Source organism: Leptidea sinapis, chromosome 37 (genome assembly GCF_905404315.1).
Source record: "Leptidea sinapis chromosome 37, ilLepSina1.1, whole genome shotgun sequence".
Taxonomy (NCBI): Eukaryota; Metazoa; Arthropoda; class Insecta; order Lepidoptera; family Pieridae; genus Leptidea; species Leptidea sinapis.
In genome coordinates, this window is record NC_066301.1 from 949,002 (window position 1) to 971,077 (window position 22,076).

At 37.8% G+C, this 22,076-nt stretch overlaps 1 protein-coding gene across 1 annotated transcript; it reads right to left on the reverse strand.

The window, feature by feature from the left end:
- Positions 1–1,493: 1,493 nt before the first annotated feature.
- On the reverse strand, positions 1,494–21,220 carry LOC126975679 (N-acetylglucosamine-6-sulfatase-like). The gene is made up of 9 exons (XM_050823678.1): positions 21,020–21,220; positions 20,083–20,142; positions 16,519–16,719; positions 12,342–12,494; positions 11,572–11,739; positions 6,811–7,012; positions 4,234–4,541; positions 3,572–3,688; positions 1,494–2,093 (listed from the first exon to the last, which is right to left on the reverse strand). Exons 1-9 carry the CDS (start codon positions 21,137–21,139, stop codon positions 1,917–1,919), a joined length of 1,506 nt encoding a protein of 501 aa, XP_050679635.1. The 5' UTR covers positions 21,140–21,220; the 3' UTR covers positions 1,494–1,916.
- Positions 21,221–22,076: the final 856 nt, after the last annotated feature.

Consider the following 22,076-nt stretch of genomic DNA (forward strand, 5'->3'; position numbering starts at 1 on the left):
TATCTTTCAAACCGTACTCAATACGTTGAAATTGATAAATTAAATAATAAACAAGAAGTAATACCTTATCGATCAGAACTTAGACTTAAAACAAAAGGTGTACCACAAGGAAGTATATTGGGTCCACTTCTATTCAAAATCTACATAAACGACTTACCTAGCATTACTACTTATAACTGTACTCTTTTGCTGATGACAACTCTATTTTAATTAAATGTAACAATGAATTGACTTATGATATAGAAATTAATAAAACAATAAAGGACACAATTGAATGGCTTACTGAAAATAACCTGACTGTAAATATAAAAAAAACAATGTATATGCAGTATTATAATAAGAATGGGAAAGGAAAAGATATTAATGTTAATTATCATAATGAGAATATTAAAGAAACATAACTTGTCAATTTTCTTGGTATTTCTTTAGACAGCAACTTGTCCTTCAAGTCACATGTTGACAAAATTAGCAAAAAAATTAACCAACATGTATTTGTCCTCAAACGCGTATCAAAAACAATAGGTGAAAAAACAGCGCTAATGGCATATCATGCATTCGTGGTTTCAGCTTTAAGAAATGGATTGGTCATATGGGGCAACTCGGTGAGCACAGGGCATTTATTTATTGGACAGAAGAAGTGTATCAGTATCAGGGCGGTTTGTGGAGCCGGCTCCCTAGATTCTTGTCGACCGCTATTTAAAAAAATTTAAATTCTATCGCTGCCATGCCTATACATTTATGAAATAAGCCTATTTGTTCAAAAACATATGTGTGATTTCTATACAAAAAAAAGCCAGAAGGTTTTAAACACAAGGTATCCAAATAAACTCATAATGCCCTTCTGTAGAACTGCATCTTTTAGTAGAAATTGTTACAGCATGTCTGTGAAAATATATAATAAATTGCCCAATGAATTGAAAGATTTACCGTTCAAAGTTTTTAAAAGAAGACTGCGTCAGTGGTTAACAAATAAGTGCTTCTATAGTTTAAATGAATTTTTCAATACAAAATGAATTAGTCTATTTGATAATAATATACGTAAATTAATATACTTTTATGACATTGAATTTGTTAATATTATACATAGGTACTAAATGACTTATTAAGTTATTTACGTCTCATATTATAATATCTTAAAATTTCATTTTATAAATATTATTGATATCATTGTGAAATCCGACAAGTTTCGGTATAACAGTAGAGTAGTGTTTAGACAATTTTGTAACATATTTTGCATGTCAATTGACGAAACATATTGGATTATCCATTATATTGTTAACATCTTAAGTACAATGTTTCCTGCAAATAAAATTTCATTTCATTTCAATTTCATTTCAGCCAATCAAATACTAAAGCGTCTGTTGACTATAGGTATCTCTCTATTACCTACAGGAATCATTCTGCACTATAGTTTGCCATAACAAAAAATTTAAACAAAGAGAATCGACAATTGCTGCGAAAAACAAGAACCATTGCCGAAATAAAATCATGGAATTGAAATATTATTTATTTTGCAATCATTCCTTTAACATATAACCCACATAATATTTATTTATTTGGGCAACTAACAAATTACACTCTACATGCTTAAACTTAAAATATAGTAATAATATCGATAAGAGTTAATTCAGTTATAAGCTACCACAGCATTCATAATCATACTACGTGTTCAAGACAGTAATTTTAACAATTTAAAAACTAAAATATATAAATATTGTTATATATAATAGAAAAAAAATGAAATATGCGAACAAGGTTTTCAAATCCCTTGTGTAAATTTATTATTTTCATTTTATATTCAGCAAGCGGCAAGAATAAATCAATGTTCTGCAATTTGGCCAGTTAGTTATATGACCTACAGAGTCTTGAATGAATGTTACTTGCAATGTGCTCCGATTAAACATATAAATCAGTAATTATAGTTCAGTACTTTCTTGATCATATGCGGATTTATCACAACTTTCCACTCCCTTGCATTGTAACATGTGCGTCAATGTATCATGGTACCAGTCTCGTACGGAAGGCAACTCGTCATCTATAATATTCTTCAACTCATACGGATCCTTTGATAAATCGTACATTTCCTTGAAGTTCTAAAAATATCATAGATATAAGTTAAAACAATTTGGTAAAAACACATGACATAAACAATACTGGTCAGTTGTTGGTCACAATATAATGACACCAAACAAATTTAATTGACAAACCCAGCCTATGAGACCCTTGAAGTTTCTAGTTTAAGAGAATTATTAAGCTGCAGCTAGAAAGCTAATCCTTCTGAATATAAAATTTTATCAGTTACATGCAGTAACAAAAATATTCAACTACTTTTATCTGTGGGTTCCTCAAAAAAAAACCGAAAAGGTGTCTTACAGAAGCTACCTATACCGTCAAGCAGAAAATGCAAGCATTATTGTGATTCAGTCACTTTCTCTCGTAAAAAAACCTAAATACAGATTTGGTGTAAAGTAATATTATTATTATGAATGTTAATTTGAGGGTTGTCATTCAAATATGCTACTCAAGGATAGACTGCTCTGGTGAGTCTCTTCAAGATCAACCCAATGTACACTATCAACGGGTATATCAAGTTATATTATGTATATAGTTTATGTGATTTTAAGATGTTTTACGAGTGATGTGACCCCAACTTATTCCAAAATATTTACGTACTTCATTGTCCGTCTGTCAATTTATCAATTATTTTATCCTAAGAAACGCGTGAGGGTATGAAGTCGAAATGTTCATTAAATATTTAGGATTGTGATCCCTTGAACAATTACAAACCAAATGGCCATTTTAGCCAATTATTTTATGAGTATTTTCAGCAAACATTCTATTTACTAATAAAAAAGTACCTATACGAATTTTTCAAAATTATGGTTGGTTTATTTATATTTAAGTTTTAACAAATTGCTATTTTACTTTACATATATGCGTACTGCCTGTGCTGTAAAAGCTATGCGTTATCTTACAGTAAGTATTTGTAACAATCCTTGCATATTTCTACGTCTAGACACCCATTTTAGCGTCAGAATAAAGGAAAAAAGAAATCCATTTTATTATTGATCACAAAATTATGTTTACATTTGAATACATCGCCAACAGCTTTAGTGTTAATAATTACTGTCACGGAACAACTTTGTAGGTCTCATAAACTTTACCATAATGCTTATGTAAGGTTTATATTATTTATCTACACGCATGTTTTAAATCCTCTATTAAAGATTCTAAAAGTGTTAGCTTAATGCCAAAATTAAAACACCCAATGTCCTAATAACCATTACATCATTCAAAAGAGTGTTGTAGTGAATTTCAGTACAACATTACATCAGTCGTTTGGGTGATGTAATGGTTACTAGGACTCGCTTTTTGTTAGCAGTAAGCTAACTGTTTCAGAATCTTTTATAGATTTATTCGATTCATATTGTGGGTGTCGATAAAGTCTTGTATGCAACTGTTAGTAATTAGGTATTAAAACACTCAAGTGATACTTTTATCACACTCACCCACATTCATGTTTTAATAACCCTTATTATACAACAGAAGCATAAATAACTATTTTACATACCTTTTCATCTAAGAACGCACAATACTTTTTATCGATATGTTCCGAAATATGTCGAATACATGCGAAAGTGTTGTTTCTAGCGTCCTGACACTTACAATAATATTTTGGATTACATTGCTGAAAAGAATATTAAAGTTTAACTAATAAAATTGTCGTTATAATTGAGTTAGACGCAGAAACATGCGATTTGCCACGTACTGTAGCTATAAAAGAGAACTGACAGGTGGTGACAAAAGTGGTTCATATCCAGGGTGGTAGCGATGTTAGACACATTTGGTGACCGACTACATGGGGTACTTTGTCATGTCATGTCATGTTGTGTTGTCCTGGACACGAACTGGTACGACTCAAGGACTTTCAACATTTGATGAAACTCCCAACTTAATAGGGCAATGGACTTTCCATCACGTGAGCGACTTGCTTGTTTGCCCGCTCTTATATATGAGAGGGGTTATAATATATAAAAAATCCACACAAATAAGCTCATTACATCATTTGGTTGTACGTGGAAAAAAGGTTTTTGATATCCGCACTGTAAAGGAACGATAGACATCTAGACTGTGGGGAAGATATCCTAATTGCTGGCTCGTCATGTGAAGGTGGAACCTTGTTGATACCTATTATCATTACAACACCAACCCCCTCTGTTAACACACACTTACAGCTAAATTGTGATCATCGTATTTCCAAGGACACTTTGGATGTACTGTGTCCTCACCGCTTTCACCATAATGCTCGACTAGCATCTTCCTTTCTATATCCTGATCATGTTGAAATTGAATTAATCTCCCGTCCATAGATTTGGGCACATCGAGTCCAGCCCAGCGTAGGATAGTTGGTGCCAAGTCAACGTTTAATATGGGTTGATTGTTTATCGTATCCTTCTGTATGTTCGGGCCTCGAATTATAAGCGGAACTTTTATATCAGCTTCGTATGGTTGGCGTTTGTCGTACAGTTGTGAATATTGGCCTGAGGATATGATTGTACATATTTGAAAACAATTTAATGGTAAACAATTATAATGTTATGAAAACATCAATATTAATAATAATTATAAGAGAGTACCACGGCATTGATGTGTTTAAATTTGAAATACCCGTATTAGACAATTTTTTAACTAAAACAAAATATTTTTTCAGCACACAAATTGTCTTGTGCATAATAACAGTACATCAAAAGCACTGAAACTGAAAATTTTAATATTAAACTAACACACCAAACAAAACCATTTACTTGGCTTCGAGGTTTGGGAGAATATAAATTTTATAAGAAACGTTTTTTAACTTTGAATGTGATTCATATTATATTGAATGCAGCACCATTTAAACTATTTCTGTGGCAGTTGAGTTTCTTAACAGTTCTTCTCATGAGCTCATTTTTTCCGAATATAGGTAGATTCCGATATGTAAATGAGATATTTATAATGACTAACTTAGAGCTGAGAAGTGCTAGGCAAAATGCAACTGACTCAAAAGTAACAATGACAAATACCTGTAACAAAATTTTTTTAACAAAAAAACAACCGCCTTCATAAACTCTATTCCAAAACAATAGATATACCTAATGTGCACTAAAAAGTATAAAAATAATTGCGTATTTTTATACAATCTAATTAATGAATCCAATTCTAGTTACGATTATTGTTATTTTTGGAATCGGTGTCCTTCCACCGCGACCCGCTCTCGCCTCTCGCCTCTTCTCGACTCAAGCACATCTCACCTATAACTATGTATGTAGTAACAAACCTATCTTGGAGGACACCGACTCCAAAAATTACAATAATCGTTACTAGAATTATATTAATTAATTAGATTTTTTTATGGAATAGGAGGACAAACGAGCGTGCGGGTCACCTGGTGTTAAGTGATCACCGCCGCCCACAATCTCTTGCAACACCAAAGGAACTACAGGAGCGTTGCCGGCCTTTAAGGAAGGAGTATGCGCTTTTTTTGAAGGTACCCATGTCGTATCGTCCCGGAAACACCGCACAAGGAAGCTCATCAAGCCATTTTAAAAAAATGTCTTACATTTGATTATCGACTTTCAGCTGTTTTTTTCTTTATTCAGCATGAGCAGAGGGATACTTCGAAAATTATTGTCATTTTTTAGCACGAGTTCTGACGCGGAACTAACGCGGCAGAAACAGTTTGCAATATCTATGCTGCGATTGGAGAACGGACTGCCAATTAACGCACCGTGCGATTTTGGTTTAAACGCCTAAGTGAAGGAAACTTGGATTTGAAGACCGAACGACCTGGAAGACCGCCATGTGAATAGCAATGAATTGAAAGAGTTTGTTGCCTTGTTGAATCGATACAGAATTTAAGGAATTTTAGATCGAATTGTGACATGCGATAAAAAATGGACTCTACGATAACCGTAAGTGAAAAATTCAATGGCTGCCACTAGGTCAAATGTTGCAACAGTGTCCTAAAACAAAGCTTGCCAATAAAAAGGTATTGCAACTGTTTAGTTGTCCTCAGCATGGTATTATTCACTATAGATCTCCGATCTGGTCAAGCAATAATAGCAGATGTCTACTGTTCCAAACTCCGAACATTGATAGCAAAACTATCAGTGAAACAGCCCCGACTCATGAATCAATCTTCACCATTACTGCTCCATGATAACGCTAGACCTCATACAGCACGACAAACTGTTTTAACTCTACAGGAACTGCAATTAGAAACCATTCGTCACCCTCCGTATTCGCCAGACCTTGATCCAACGGACACCCATTTTTCGTGAATTGGATAATTTTCTACATGATAAAAAGTTTTCTTCTCAGGAGTCAGTGAGTACATATAAAATTTCACACAGTTTGTCGAATCTAGATCACCGCACTTCTATTGCAACGACATAAATGACCTTCCTATTAGATGGCAGCAATGTATCGATAATAATAGTAATTATTTTGTTTAAATAAATATGATAAAATAAAAAAAGAAACGAATTTCAATATTTCAGTACAAATCGGCAATTTCATACATTAACCCCTAATAATAGCTGTGATAAAATACTAGTTGTTATTAAATACTCCTATCAATAACCAGTAACAGCTGTTACTCAAATAACAGTCGATACTAAATACTCTATCTCACTTGTCACTGTGATTTTTTGATATCTTATAGTGACACCCGGTGATATTTTAATACCTGTATCGATAAATACGTATAAATAAAATGAAAATAGCTTTTTTCGGAAAAATGAAAGATAAATATAAATCACAATAACTCACCAATATGGTATCCATTATCCGAAGTATAAATGATGTAAGTGTCCTCTAACAGATTGTTGGTATCAAGCGCTTCCACAATGTCAGCCACCATCTCGTCCACAGACAACAGAGTCTCCCAGCGGGATCTATATACTCTATCTAATTCTGCCATCGTACTCTGTGGCAGCGGGGCGGGGGGCATTGTCATCATCCAGTGCTTATCCTGATATAAAAATTTATATTTGATCAAATTCAGTGTGGTTCATAAAATAAGTATAATAATTAAGGCGCTTGCGTAGTTTTAGTTTAACTTGATAAGGTAGGCCTACTGCCCTGAAGCCTTATAGAAATTATTTTCACCAAGAAATGGGAGTCGTTTATCAACTGCCAGTTGGAGCAATTTGGAGAAACTTGAGAAGAACCAGTTGATTAGCGACCGCCAATAGTTCTCTATATAGTTCTCTAATTTCTTGTAAATAGACGGTAATGGACGAGTTACTGTTTGCGGCCCTAGGGAGGCTTACCAGCAACAACTCCTTCCAGTTTACCTCATATAATACGATATATTAGGTAAAATATACGGTCCATTCAGGAGCTACTAAGTTGAGTGACCAGCAAACTTTGTACCTACCCAAAGAGAAATTTAGAAGTTTAATTGTGAAAATAAGAGCTCAACCAAACGTATGGTATGGTACGTCATACAGTAAAAGTTGAATCAAACCATCGAAGATCAAGCCCAATACGAGCTACTTCAGCTTTTGGCATCGCACAGATTGAAATTTCTCTCCATATTTTACGAAGTGATCTTTAGGCCGATTCACGTATATTCTAACGATCCAAAAATGTATTTCAGAAGTCGTCCTATTGAAACTTGGTCAAAAATTGGTATTCACGTATTGATTCGATAGGACGACAACTCAATAGGACTGAAACTCAGCGACTTATCGACGACTTGAGATAGGACATTGCCAGTCTAATTCTACTATTCCTTTATTTTCTACCTTATTCTTTTAAATATGTTTATAATAATATCAGAGTCTTTTGCTCAGTTACTAGTACTTAACCTAACAATATTTGAAGCCGATTATAATTATTTTTAAACAGAAATTAATAGGCTGAAAATGAAAAGTCCTACCCAAATGGTTGTAATAAAAAAACCCGCCGCATATCAAAGTCAAACTGGATTTTCGCCCAAGTGTAGGTAACTCTTTCTCGTCTCGTTTTGTTCGAGCTCGAAGAAGATTGTAACCGTGCGTCAGCTTGAATTATTTACTGAGCTATTTTAGTTTTTTCATAAAAGCTTTAATAAGTACCTAAAATATTTAATAAATAATTAAGTAGGTATTTAATTAATCCAATAACATAGGTAAAGGTAAATAAATAACTTCTCTTTACGCTATCTCTTCCACCCTGAGTATGAGGAAAATAAATATATATTTTGAATAACTCAACATCATTGAGTGCTTTAGTCACCAGCTTTCGCCATGCTCTAGACACTGTACGTTGAGATACCTACCTACTGAGTTGAAATTACTCTGACCAACAATGGTTTCGTAAGATCCTGTAGCATAAAATGCTAGTACTATTAATTATAACCTATAATGTAAAAAAACATATGAATTTATATTTTATTTATTTAAAGTCTTAAATATAGTAAATATTTATTTATTTATTTTAAGCAAACTTTACAGCATTTCTATTCTACAGATTAATTCTATAAACTATATACATGTATTTATGCCTTTAACAAAGTTTGGCAGATTAAATTATAATGAAATAATAACGCTGACAAATAAATGGTAAGTAATTATATAAAATAAAGAAGAAAAAGTCCTGAATAGTGTGTGCTTGTGATACATGATTATTAAATAGATATGTGTATAGTGTGTATGAATATGTGAGAGTGTTATGAGTTGTGAGTAGTGTGTAGTATTCAGTCTAATGGGCATCGTTCTCAGCTTGGGACATGTGCTCGATCACTGAGTTAATAAATTTGTTACGGCTGATGAAAAAAATGTCAATATCTTTAAATTTTTTTTCGTATAAATTTACTATCCTGTGCAAAACAGAGTGTCTGCCATAATTAGTACGCGGTTGGCCAACGTCCAAAATGACGTCTAGTCCGTGTATGTGCTGTACTGGCCCATACTCCGATCCGTCCGGTCAGAAGCGAACAATCTATTGCAGAGTTAGCCACATCAAATAATAATTTCATGTCTGCTACTTTCCGCCTATCTTCAAGGGTAAGTAGACTAAAATATTTAAGTCTATCCTCGTATTCGTCCTTTCTTCGAAGAAGATAATTTAGGCGACGTGTAAAGGATCGCTGAATAGACTCTAATTGAGATATGTAAGTAACATACGATGGGGACCAGATCGGTGAGGCGTACTCCATAATGCTACGAACATAAGCCAAATACAAAATTTTATGGGAGGCAATTTTTTTTAAAACTTTTAACATTTCTATGTAAAAATCCAAGCATTCTATAAGCTTTTTGTGTTATGTAATCATAGTGACAAGTGTACAAAAGCTTACTATCCATCATTACTCCAAGATCATGGACGTGCTCAACTCTGGAAATAGTGGTACCATTAAGAGAATAGTTGTGAGTGATAAAATTGCGTTTTCGGGTATAAGTGATAGTTTGGCATTTGTTGACATTTAACTCCAGTCGATTAATTCTACAGTAATCTGAGAGTCTATGAAGGTCTGATTGAAGTTTGTCGCAATCAGCCAAACTATTAATGGGAAAAAATATTTTTTGATCATCGGCGAACATTAAATTTTGGAGTAGATGAAGCAAGTCTCAACATCATACAGATAAATATTGAAAAGCAGGGGCCCCAAGTGAGATCCCTGTGGTACGCCAGAGGGTATGCGATCAAAGTTTGATTTAATGATTCCAATCCTAACTGCTTGTAATCTGTCCTTTAGATAAGAGATCAACCATCTCAGAAGGTCACCATGCACACCTACACCCACTAATTTCGATATTAAGATACCATGGTCAATACGGTCAAAACATTTAGAATAATCGGTGTACACAATGTCAACCTGAGAGCCCCCATCCATGTATTTAGTTACGCAGTCTGTGAATGCAGCGAGGTTGGTGACGGTTGATCTCTTTCGCATAAAGCCGTGTTGAGAGGATGGAATGTAAGCTGCGACAGCTGGATACAGGAGCACTTGCACACTTCCGTGTGCAAGTGCTCCTGCTGTTTTTTAATAACTTCACTGACTCCTCGAAACAACTTACTTTAGAAGCTAAATCCTTTAATAATTCCTTCTTCATATTGTCCAGTTTAGAGTCAAAGTAATTGCGTAAGTCCAAAAACTGCTGAGAGATATCGATATGCATTGGGTCCGCGGACGCGGAGCTTACCTCAACGGGCCCTGTCACCTTGTTAGAACGTGAATCACCGCCGCGTTTCGTGTTAATGTTACTGTTATCGGACTCTCCAGCCATCTTTGCATATATTGCTTTCTGTTTTTGTGTATACTTAAAAAGGTTGCACTTTTTAATTCGCCGACCCGAACACAAAATACGTCGTTGTCAGTGACCTATGCTGCCGTAATCGCCTCAATCAGCTTGATTATAAGCGCTATTATTGCACGCAATCGTTCGCACTTTTTTACGGATCACCGTCAATTATAAAATTCTCGTTGCACAATGTTGCTCTTAATTCACTTAATTTAACACTTAAACTGATTCGCAATTAATCCAAACACTTGACTATCGGAAATATAATCTTTATAAACAAATTACAATAATTTTATTAAACTAAATAAGAAGATATAACGCGGTTTAATAATAAAATTCAAGACAAGTACGGAGCGTACGTCAGCGTTACCAGTAGCTATAAATATATAGTCAGATAAGTAGGTAGGTACCTACAAAGATCTTTCTTGGTAACTACCAACCTAAATAGGAAACTAAGTATAGTATTACGCTCTCATGGAATTAGAGGAACGAGGTCTTCACTAAGACCAAGAACTAAATCCTTGGTAAAGCGAAATGTTTTCACGAACTCCGTATCTGTCATTTCGAAAGCAAAATATTTGTTGATCCTCATATTATTTCGGCGTCGACGTTCTCTTCGCCGGTCTTCCCTTCCGGAAAGATCCAAAAGTAACCAAGACAAGCTGATTCAAGTTTATGAAAAAACTTTCAACAGCCAACATCTGCAAATTACTATCGTCAGATCAGCGACTTCTCAGACGTTCGATTTGAAATTAAATCGTTGGTAACCGATTGTAAAAAGATAGCAGAATACCAATGACACAACGATTGAAGTCCGTCTAGCTGACGTGAATACGCTTTAGCGATTTTTGGATAGGATCGTTTCTCGAACGTGCGATTTAAATCAATTAAATACGGATCTTAGGTGAACGACAGATGTCGCTGCGATATCGCTCATGTTAAATTACGTGAAGCGGGCCGCTTAGCGACTGTTCCGAGTAATTTTTCGGTGGATGAAATCAAATCACGTTAAAATGTGAAATATCTCTTACACCTTCATGGCATTCTATAACCGTAGCGTAAAGAAACGCGAACCATTTTTGAGAACTGTTACATGCACTTATTAAAAAAAATTAGCACATATATTCTGTGAATAAATACAAATAAACGTTAAAAAAATGTCTTGAATTTTCATATAAATGTGACGAAACTTTTTTTCCAACCTATTACTAAGCTAAGAAAGATTTTTATTCAAAATGTTTTAAAATAGTTGATGGTAGTATAATAATAACTATATTATATAATAACATAATATGTGTACCGTTGACGCGACATTAAAGTTTGGATGTCTGACAGCAGTGACGTTGAAGAAGGCATCCTTGTGTCTTGGAGCTGGAATAAAAGGCGAGTGTGGGGCAGGCGGAGCCAGCACCATGAGGAAGGGCTGGAACTCCGTCTGGTTCTTGATGAAGCTGATGCCCAGGTTTCGCTGTAATATATCATAATAAAAAGGAGAGAATAAGGTAAGTCAGAAATAATGAATGCATATTGTAAAATAATTTTGAATGAATAAATGAAAACTAATAATAGCAAAAACAAACCACACAGAATAATACAAGTAAAAAGAGTTAGAGGCTATAGAAAAATAATTAAAAACTAATACCACAAAAAAAATACAAATGCAAAAAAACATAAATAATATATGCATAATATTATAGTGATGATGATAAATTTAAAAGTACTGTAGTAGTCATTGTTATCAAAAGAAGCTGACTCAGCTTTATGCTGCCATGGTGTAATATCAACAGCGATAATTGTCAGTAGCATATTTATAATTAAAAAGTGTAATTCTCTGACTTTCGACAAATGATTAAGTATAATAAGGTATAAGTATTGACCAGATGATTAATACACTTTCACAGACCAGACTCCCAATACTAGTGAGTTCGCGGCCGCGTCTCGTCTATAACTGCGAATTGTAGCTACAATTACTACCAGCTGGTAGTGCGCGGCTTGACAAGGCACAAATGTGCCGGGTGATGGCTAGCGTGTTAAGAGTGTAAGTGTGTGTCACTATTGATAGCTACTTACGATAACATCAGTAAGGTACGAAAGAAAGTAATTTTGTGACACTCCATTGTGGGATAGTGTATAGCCAAAGTAGACTGAATTCCCCACCAGACCGTGCCACTCCGTCCAACCAAGGGGAACTATCCCCGGGCTATCAGCTGGTGGTTTACCATACTAAAATATAAGCAAATAGTTTAAAAACCAAAATGTAATCAAGAAAGAAAAAGCATAGCTGGTTTGTATATGCTAAATATTTTTTTGAAACTCTTTATTGTTATCACTTATTGTTACTCAATTATAATCTGTCTTTCTGAGGGGTGAGCGATTGTGGATTTGCTTCGGTTCAGATTTCCGTACATTATAGTCTCACGAGTAAAAGAGCTAAACAGTTTTTTGAAAATCATCCAAAAGCGCATAAGGATATAATGTGAAGGCCAACTTAGTGGCAATCAATTTGGATTTCGAGCAAGTATGGGAACGAGGGATGTATTTAATGTACTGGTCCAGAAATGAAGAGATATGCAGCAAGATGTTTCATTCAATATGAAAAAACATGTTGACCGTGCTCAACACGAAGTTCTTAAGAAAACCGTTATTAATACAGGCATAGACACTAAAGACATTCGGATTATTAGGAACTTATATTGGGATCAAACAGCAACGATCAGGGTGGATGGTGAATAAACAGACGTTATTAATATCGAAAAAGGCGTACGACAAGGATGCATTCTGTCACCGCTATAATTTAAATTGCACTCTTAATATTATGTAATAATAATATTTTGCCCTGTGCTGCCCCGGGGCGTAAAAAGAATAGGGTAGTCCCAGGTCCAAGGGTGTCGTAAGAGGCGACTACGGGCTTTTTGAAAGTGGGAGAGTCACGCTGCTGTCTTATGACGTTAGCACAATCGGGCCAGGCTCGTCCGGGTTACTTACCACACTCGCACAGAATACCGGCGTGAAGTAGCGGCCTAGTGCCGCTATGTTTCGTATAGGTTAGTGTCGAGGACCGGAGGCCATTCCCCCCCCCCGCCCATCCTTCCCCCCTCCCCAAACAAAATATGAGAGCGGTATTTAAAGAGAAATTACCCCAGGAGGGTACCGGCTCTTGTAGAGCCGGAGAATCCCTCCCCGAGCATTCGCGCTCGGGCTGCCCCTCGTATTCTGGGGAGGGCACAGTACTGCGTATGTCACAGGACAAACAGGGCAGCAACACCACGGCACCCCGCTCCACGCTTAATGTGGACTTTTGTAAAATCCGGGGAATTCACTCCAACTTAAACGCGTTCCACCACCACCTTGAGACGGCGCAGCCGGCCTTGTGTTTCCTTACGGAGACGCAGATATCTCGACCTAGCGATACGTCATATTTAACGTACCCCGGGTACAAAATTGAGCATAATTTCATGCCTCATGCCGGGGTATGTGTGTACGTTAGGGAGGATATCTGCTGTCACCGTCTCGGCAATTTTGAGGGTAGGGGCCTGTCTAATCTCTGGCTCCGCGTAGATTTAGAGGACCGCGTCCGTATCTATGCGTGTGTCTACAGGTCCCATAGTGGTAACGCAGAAACGGATCACCTCATGGGCTGCGTTCAAGCGGCATTTGATGACGTGTTTGCTCAGATCCCCTCCGCTGAAATCGTAGTCTTGGGTGATTTCAACGGGCACAATGCCGAATGGCTTGGATCACGTACCACAGACTACGCAGGGCGATCTGTGCATAATTTTGCATTGGCGTATGGTCTGTCCCAATTGGTTGAGTCGCCGACGCGGCTCCTGGATGTGGATAGCCACAAGCCGTCCTTACTAGGTCTTCTACTGACTACACATCCCGATAGTTACCAGGTCTCTGTCGACGCCCCTCTCGGAACGTCCGACCATTGCCTGGTCAGGAATGTAGTGCCTATCCGACGCCAACGTCGCAGACCACCAGCGAACCGCCGCGTTTGGCACTACAAGTCAGCAGATTGGGATAGGATGCGTTCCTTTTTTGCATCCTACCCTTGGGGCAGGGTTTGTTTCCCTTCGGATGATCCTAGTGTCTGCGCCGTTGCAGTAGCCGATGTGATACTGCAGGGCATGGATATTTTTATACCAAGCTCTGTAGTACCGATCGGTGGCAGATCACAGCCCTGGTTCGATGCGTCAGTTAAAGCAGCATCTGACAGCAAAAAAACAGGCGTATCGAACTTGGGTTGCGGCGCTGGGCTCAAAGGATCCGAACTGCAAAGTTCTGAAGAGGAAATATAACCGTGCCTCTAGATTTTTTAAGCGGCAAATCGCCCGTGCGAAATCGAAACACGTCGTCAAAATTGGCGAGCAGCTTTCCAGTTACCCGACCGGAACACGCAAGTTCTGGTCGTTGTCGAGAAGGTCGCGGAATGGGGTAAGTTCAACCTTGTCCAATTTAACCCCCAGAAGACTCAAGTTTGCGCGTTTACCACTAAAAAATCCCCATTTGCCGTATCACCGCTCTTCGAGAACACTTCCCTTAAAGCCTCGCCTAGTATCGGAATACTGGGTCTCGAAATCTCGAGCAATTGCCAATTCCGTGGCATTCAGGAGGGCAAAGCCATACTGGCTTCAAAGAAACTGGGCGTCATAAATAGAGAAGCACACTTCAAGCCGGCCCACATTCTAGCGCTCTACAAAGCGCAGGTCCGGCCTCACATGGAGTATTGCTGTCATCTCTGGTCTGGCGTACCCCAGTATCAGCTCGATCCATTTGACCGCGTGCAACGCAGAGCAGCTCGAATTGTCGGGGATCCAGTACTCTGTGAACGGCTGGATCACTTGGCGTTGCGTAGAGACGTCGCTTCATTGTGTGTCTTCTACCGCATTTATCACGGGGAGTGTTCCGAAGAGCTGTTCAACCTGATTCTTGCCGCCGAATTTCACCTTCGCACGACACGCCACAAGTTACGATATCATCCCCACCACCTGGATGTGTGGCGGTCCTCCACAGTGCGGTTTTCAAGGAGCTTTCTTCCTCGTACCACGAAGCTGTGGAATGAGCTTCCTTGTGCGGTGTTTCCGGGACGATACGACATGATACCTTCAAGAAGCGCGTACACCTTCCTTAAAGGCCGGCAACGCTCTTGTGATTCCTCTGGTGTTGCAGGAGAGTGTGGGCGGCGGTGATCACTTAACACCAGGTGACCCGTACGCTCGTTTGTCCTCCTATTCCATAAAAAAAAATAGATGCTCTATAGTCAAGATGGATGTCAGTTAGGAGTCACAATGAGTGGACAATTTACAAGCCTAATAGCGTCCACACAACAAGATCTACAAGAAATTGTGAATAGAGTTAACAAGTGCAGTGAAAAAGTAGAATTAAGCAAGAATGTATCAAAAATAAAATATATGGTCATTTTGGGGAAGCCACAGTTGATGTCGTATATATATATCGGACTTAGCATCTTGGAGAGACTTGACAAGTACAAATATCTTGGGATGACCCAATTCCAAGATATGAGTCTGTTAGCCTCATGGCTAACAGACTCATGGAAAAGCAAAACAGACATCCGTGATCACATAGAAATTGCTTGCGCCTGTTTTATGAAGGTGAGAAAAGTTCTTTGCAGCCGTCAACGATGCTGCAAACTCCTGCAATGCTACATTTGGTCCGTTGTTTTATACAGTTGTGAGGTATGAACCTTGGCGGAAGACTTACGTAAAAAGATGGAAGCCTTCGAGATGTGGACGTATTGGACGGTTAGAGTTGAACGGCAAAAATGTCTAATGCAGAGGTTCTAGTCCGAATGCAGAAGAACATCGAGTTAGTTAGAATCATCAAAAATCGTAAGATATGGTACTGTATCTGTCACATACTGCGCAACGATAGTCACCGCCTGCTGCAAACTATTATGATGGGGAAAATTGTTGGTAAAAGAGGAAGAAGAAAAGAGTCTTGGTTCAGAAACAAAAGGGAGTAGACTGGCATACAGTTAATACCACTAGACAGTCCAAGAACTATTGTGCCTAGCCACGGACAAGTAGAAGTTTAAAAAAATGACTGCTGACCTGCAGTAATGGAGAGGCACGTGATGAAGAAGGAGCTTTTGTAGTTACAAGGAGGCAAACAATTATGGATTATCACTTATTTATACCAAGACATGTTACATCTCCTACAAATAGTGTGAACTTTCGTTGAAATAATTTTATTAAGAAGTAAAAATAATTGTCAGCCGACGTACCTGATTTAAATACTTCCCAGCATAAAATGTGCTATATCCAGCAGCATTCAATGTGTAGCTGAACGTGCTTGTTTCCAGCTGTTTCCAGGAGCTACCATAGCATCCACCTTCCACACTATTGTTCCAAGTGTGGTGATTGTGAACATAGAGGCCAGTCAAAATACTCGCTCGGCTCGGGCAGCACAGAGGAGTCGTGGTATACTTAGATTGTTTAAAATAAACTTTTATTACATAGTCATTTCAGCGTAGCTAGGATTTATTGTTTTTCAGTTTGAGGCTACTTAGCACAGGATGCTGGCTAGAGGTACCTACTGGGCCTTTTACTGCCGTCAAGCACCTACTTGCTTACTGCTATTTGTTTTTATTCGGTTGATAGCTAGTGAAATTACTGGGCTAATGGGAATTAACATCTTGTGTCTTTAGATGAAGAGTCCAATAGATGTCACTCAGAATTTTGGGTTTCCCAATATCCTGAGAAAACTGCATTACCAGCAGGTACATGTTTTGCTCGTCTCGTCACTTGTACTCATAAAAAATTACCTAAAGTAAGCAAATAAAGCATAAATAGGAAAATTTTACCCCTTTATTCATAATAAAACGTTTATCAAAGGTATAAAAAATATTTATAACGTGCTTAAGCGTTACGTTCACTAAAATTCTTAATTCGTAATCGTTTATTTAACTTCTGATATCCTCTGACGTATACAGTGTTACCATTTCAGGAAAGAGAAAATTCACAAATCAAATAACATTGAAAAATGATAAATAATTTCTTAAATTTAAACATAACGATGAATTTCAAGTTTGTTTAACTTTGATTGTAATGCGGGTATTATCGCTGATGTTATTAACCATACGGACCATTCAAATAGTAGAGATTTCGCTTTTTGTTATATTCTCACTTACCATTTATTCATTTCTAACACTACCACCGCCTGTATACTTTTATGTTATTGAGCGTGATTTCGTTAGGCGTTAACTGACATTAAAATCAAACGTCAAATCAAAAAGGCAGTCATTGGCGTATGGTCTGTCCCAATTGGTTGAGTCACCAACGCGTCGCGTTTGGGACTACAAGTCAGCAGATTGGGATAGGATGCGTTCCTTTTTTCCATCCCACCCTTGGGGCAGGGTTTGTTTCCCTTCGTATGATCCTAGTGCCTGCGCCGTTGCAGTAGCCGATGTGATACTACAGGGCATGGATATTTTTATACCAAGCACTGTAGTATCGATCGGTGGCAGATCACAGCCCTGGTTCGATGCGTCAGTCAAAGCTGCATCTGACTGCAAAAAACAGGCGTATCGAACATGGGCTGCGGCGCTGGGCACAAAGGATCCGAACTGCATAGTTCTTAAGAGGAAATACAACCGTGCCTCCAGATTTTTGAAGCGGCAAATCGCCCGTGCAAAGTCAAAACACGTCGTCAAAATCGGCGAGCAGCTTTCCAGTTACCCGACCGGAACACGCAAGTTCTGATCGTTGTCGAAAGCTGCTTGGACGTCAGGAAGTCGAGCGGGCCGGATAGCATTTCTCCAATCGTGCTTAGAACGTGTGCCCCTGAGTTGACGCCGGTGCTTACGAGTTTATTCCGGCACTCTTATTCAAAAGGCGTAGTCCCTGACTCATGGAAGTCAGCCCTTGTCCATCCGATCCAAAAAAAAGGAGACAGTTCGGATCCGGAAAACTACAGGCCTACCACCCTGCTCTCCAAGATCATGGAGAGCATAATTAACCGCCAGCTCTTGGTAAGCCTTGAGGGTCACCAGTTGATCACCGACCGGCAGTACGGCGTCCGACATGGTCGGTCGACTGGCGATCTTCTGGTATACCTAACACATAGATGGACGGCGGCTATTGGAAGCAAAGGGAAAGGCCTGGTAGTTGGCCTGGATATAGCGGAGGCCTTTGATCATGTAGGGCACAAGGCGCTCCTCTCAAAACTTCCATCATTTGGGCATCACGAGAGCTTATGTAAGTGGACCTCCAGCTTCCTCACAGGGCGCAGCATACATGTCGTTGTCGACGGTTATTGCTCGAATCCCAAGCCCGTGAATGCTGGAGTGCCCCAAGGCTGTGTGCTATCTCCCACGCTGTTTCTTCCGCATATCAATGATATGTTAAACACCTCCAACATACATTGCTATGCAGACGATAGCACTGGTGATGCCGTATACACGATCCATGCAGGTTTCTCTCGGGAAATCGTCGACCAGTGCCGGGAGAAACTTGTTTCTTCTATCGAGTCCTGTCTTGAGAAGGTTGCGGAATGGGGTAAATTGAACCTTGTCCATTTTAACCCCCAGAAGACTCAAGTTTGCGCGTTTACCACTAAAAAAACCCCATTTGCCGTATCACCCCGGCACCCATGTCGTATCGTCCCGGAAACACCGCACAAGGAAGCTGATTCCACAGGTTTGTAGTACGAAGAAAGAAAGCTCCTTGAAAACCGCAATGTGGAGGACTGCCACACATCCAGATGGTGGGAATGATATCCTACTTAACAGGAATCAGGTTAAGCAGCTCGTCGACAACACTTCCCTTAAAGCCTCGCCTAGTATCGGAATAGTGGGTCTCGAAATCTCGACCGATTGCCAATTCCGTGGCAATCTGGAGAGCAAAGCCAAATTGGCTTCCAAGAAGCTGGGGGTCATTAATAGAGCACGGCAATACTTCAAACCGGCCCTTATTCTAGCGCTCTATAAAGCGCAGGTCCGGTCACACATGGAGTATTGCTGTCATCTCTGGTCTGGCGCACCCCAGTATCAGCTCGATCCATTTGACCGCGTGCAACGCAAAGCAGCTCAAATTGTCAGGGACCCAGTGCTCTATGAACGGCTGGATCTCTTGGCGTTGCGTAGAGACGTCGCTTCATTATGTGTCTTATCACGGGGAGTGTTCCGAAGAGCTATTTAACCTGATGTCTGGCGGTCCTCCACGGTGCGGTTTTCAAGGAGCTTTCTTCCTCGTACTACAAAGCTGTGGAATCTTCCTTGAAGCTTCCTTGTGCGGGGTTTCCGGGACGATACGACATGGGTACCTTCAAAAAAGTGCGTACACCTTCCTTAAAGGCCGGCAATGCTCTTGTGATCCTCTGGTGTTGCAAGAGAATGTGGGCGGCGGTGATCACTTAACACCAGGTTACCCGTACGCTCGTTTGTCCTCCTATTCCATAAAAAAAACAAGCCATTGTTCTAGGATAGGTGTCTAGAAGAGTCCTAACTTCTATCGCACTAACTTTATCGGAGAGAAAAATTTGTGGTTTAGCTGTACTATGCGATAATAAAACCAATATTGAACAAGTGTTTAACGATGATTTAAACTTTTAATAAGTAATTGTGAATAAAACATACATTAGTTGTTAGTCCGACGCGTGAATATCAAATGATAACATCAACTTTTAAAGCTTAATGATTTTAAAAACAGTGTGTGCTTAAGACTACGCGACATGACAACTTTATCTAGGCGGGGAGAACCCGAGTAATGAATATCTCTAAATATAACAATTTCATTTTGTTCTGTTTCATGAAAAAATAATTTATGTTATTATATTACTTCGAACTTACAGATTTATTGAATGTTGTACCCTCATTTCCAATTAGTCGTTGAACATTTTTCATGGGTTTCTGGAATGACAATAAAGTCTTAACTTTGTAACAAACTATAGTTTCAATTGTACACATTGAATAAATTAATAATTCTCAGCTGACCCCGAATTTAGACAGCATGCATCACGGGACTCCAACGAAAATAATGTTAACATAACTTTTATTTATTTATTTATTTACTTATTGGGAACAACAAACAACTATACATGACATCTTACTTAATAATTACAATTCTTACAATATAAATACATGTATAATCAACTACGTTATCCACAGATTACTTATTTGTGTTGGAGAAACAAATTCACTAAATTCACCTTATCCCAAAGGTTTTAAAGTACATACATATACACATACATAGAATCATACAAATATATATATTAAAACTTATCCATATTAAATAACAATATTAGTCACAAAGAGTAACTTGTCTTCTTTTTGGACAAACGAGAGATGTTAAGCAAAAAGTACTGAAAATACATTGTAAAATATATGGAGCGATGGCAGGTGTGCTCCAGAGATTAAAAGATCGAATGGAAAAAGACAATTTAATTTTTACGGCAAAAACCATGGAATCTCCAGAAGTTTCAAAATACGACTGTTCCCTGATCTTGATTTATTGATTTTTACCCATGCAGCTGAAACATGAACAATTAAATACAGAGCATACAGTTTTTAAGCTGTGATGCTGAAGACGTTTGCTGAAAACATCATGAACAGCGAGGCGTAAGGCACGACAGTCCACAACTTGCATTAATGAACGAAGATTTCTTGCTGCATGGGAAAACTCAGTAAACGTTCCTACTAAAGAAAATACTCCGCATTACCTCAAGAGGTTGAAAACAACAAGGCAAGGTACTAACTCAAGCAATAGACTAGTTGACTAAATTCTTACCATTCCATCCAACGCAACATCTTGATCGTCTGTGAGAAATATGACAAAATTAGGTTTCTTAGCGCACAAACATGACGTGTGCAACAATAGTAAGGTAACCGATAATATGTAACTCAACATTTTGATAGTTAAATTTGACCTATTCGATTAAAGCAGGCAATGGTTCAACATATTATGTGCATCCAATTGTATTAGCTACTCTCATTGCTAAAGATAGACATCCTTGAGAACAGCATGTCTTTTATATTATTGATAAAAGTGAATAACTTAGCTTAACATTAACATAAATGATAAGATATGCAGGTTAGTGTCCTCAAATAGCTTGAATTGAATTGACGCATTGATATCTTAATGTTTATTACAATTATGCAAAACAATTAAGATTGAAATTTTCATTTAAAATGTATTATATTATAAACTAGTAGAATTTACAGAAGTAGCTCTGCCAAAATAAAAATAATAAAATATTATGTTCATTGTCGTTTTATGAATTTGAAGTTTAGAAAAAACTAATGATTTCTGTGGTGTGTATATATATATATATATAGATAGGTGTGAACATTTTCAAATTAAATAATGTTCACAGTGAAAATTAAAACATTGAATCAATTTGAGGCTTTCAAACACCACCATTTTGCGCGCGTTTTTGATGACGTCACATGACATATCTTGTGTTTGTTTACTCTAAAGCCTTCAGTTACTTAATACATGGTTTCAGTTTAAGTTGCTTTATAGATCATGGTAGAAGCCAAAAACCTTCTTACAAATATTGTATGCTACCAAATAATGGTATAAGACATACGCACAATGCAAGATGCAAAGCGATGTAAGATGATAATATAAATTTCATTTAGTTAGTAAAAGTTAAATTAAAATTATCATTCTAAATTATGATAAGTTTTTTAATATATATATTATAATAAATCAACATGAATTTTTAAACGCTTAAATCTTTTATAGGTGATATATAAATCAACCACGAGGAAATAATTCTATAATATAATGATTATATAATATATAACGATTATATAGATAAAAAAAGCCAATCGACTTATTG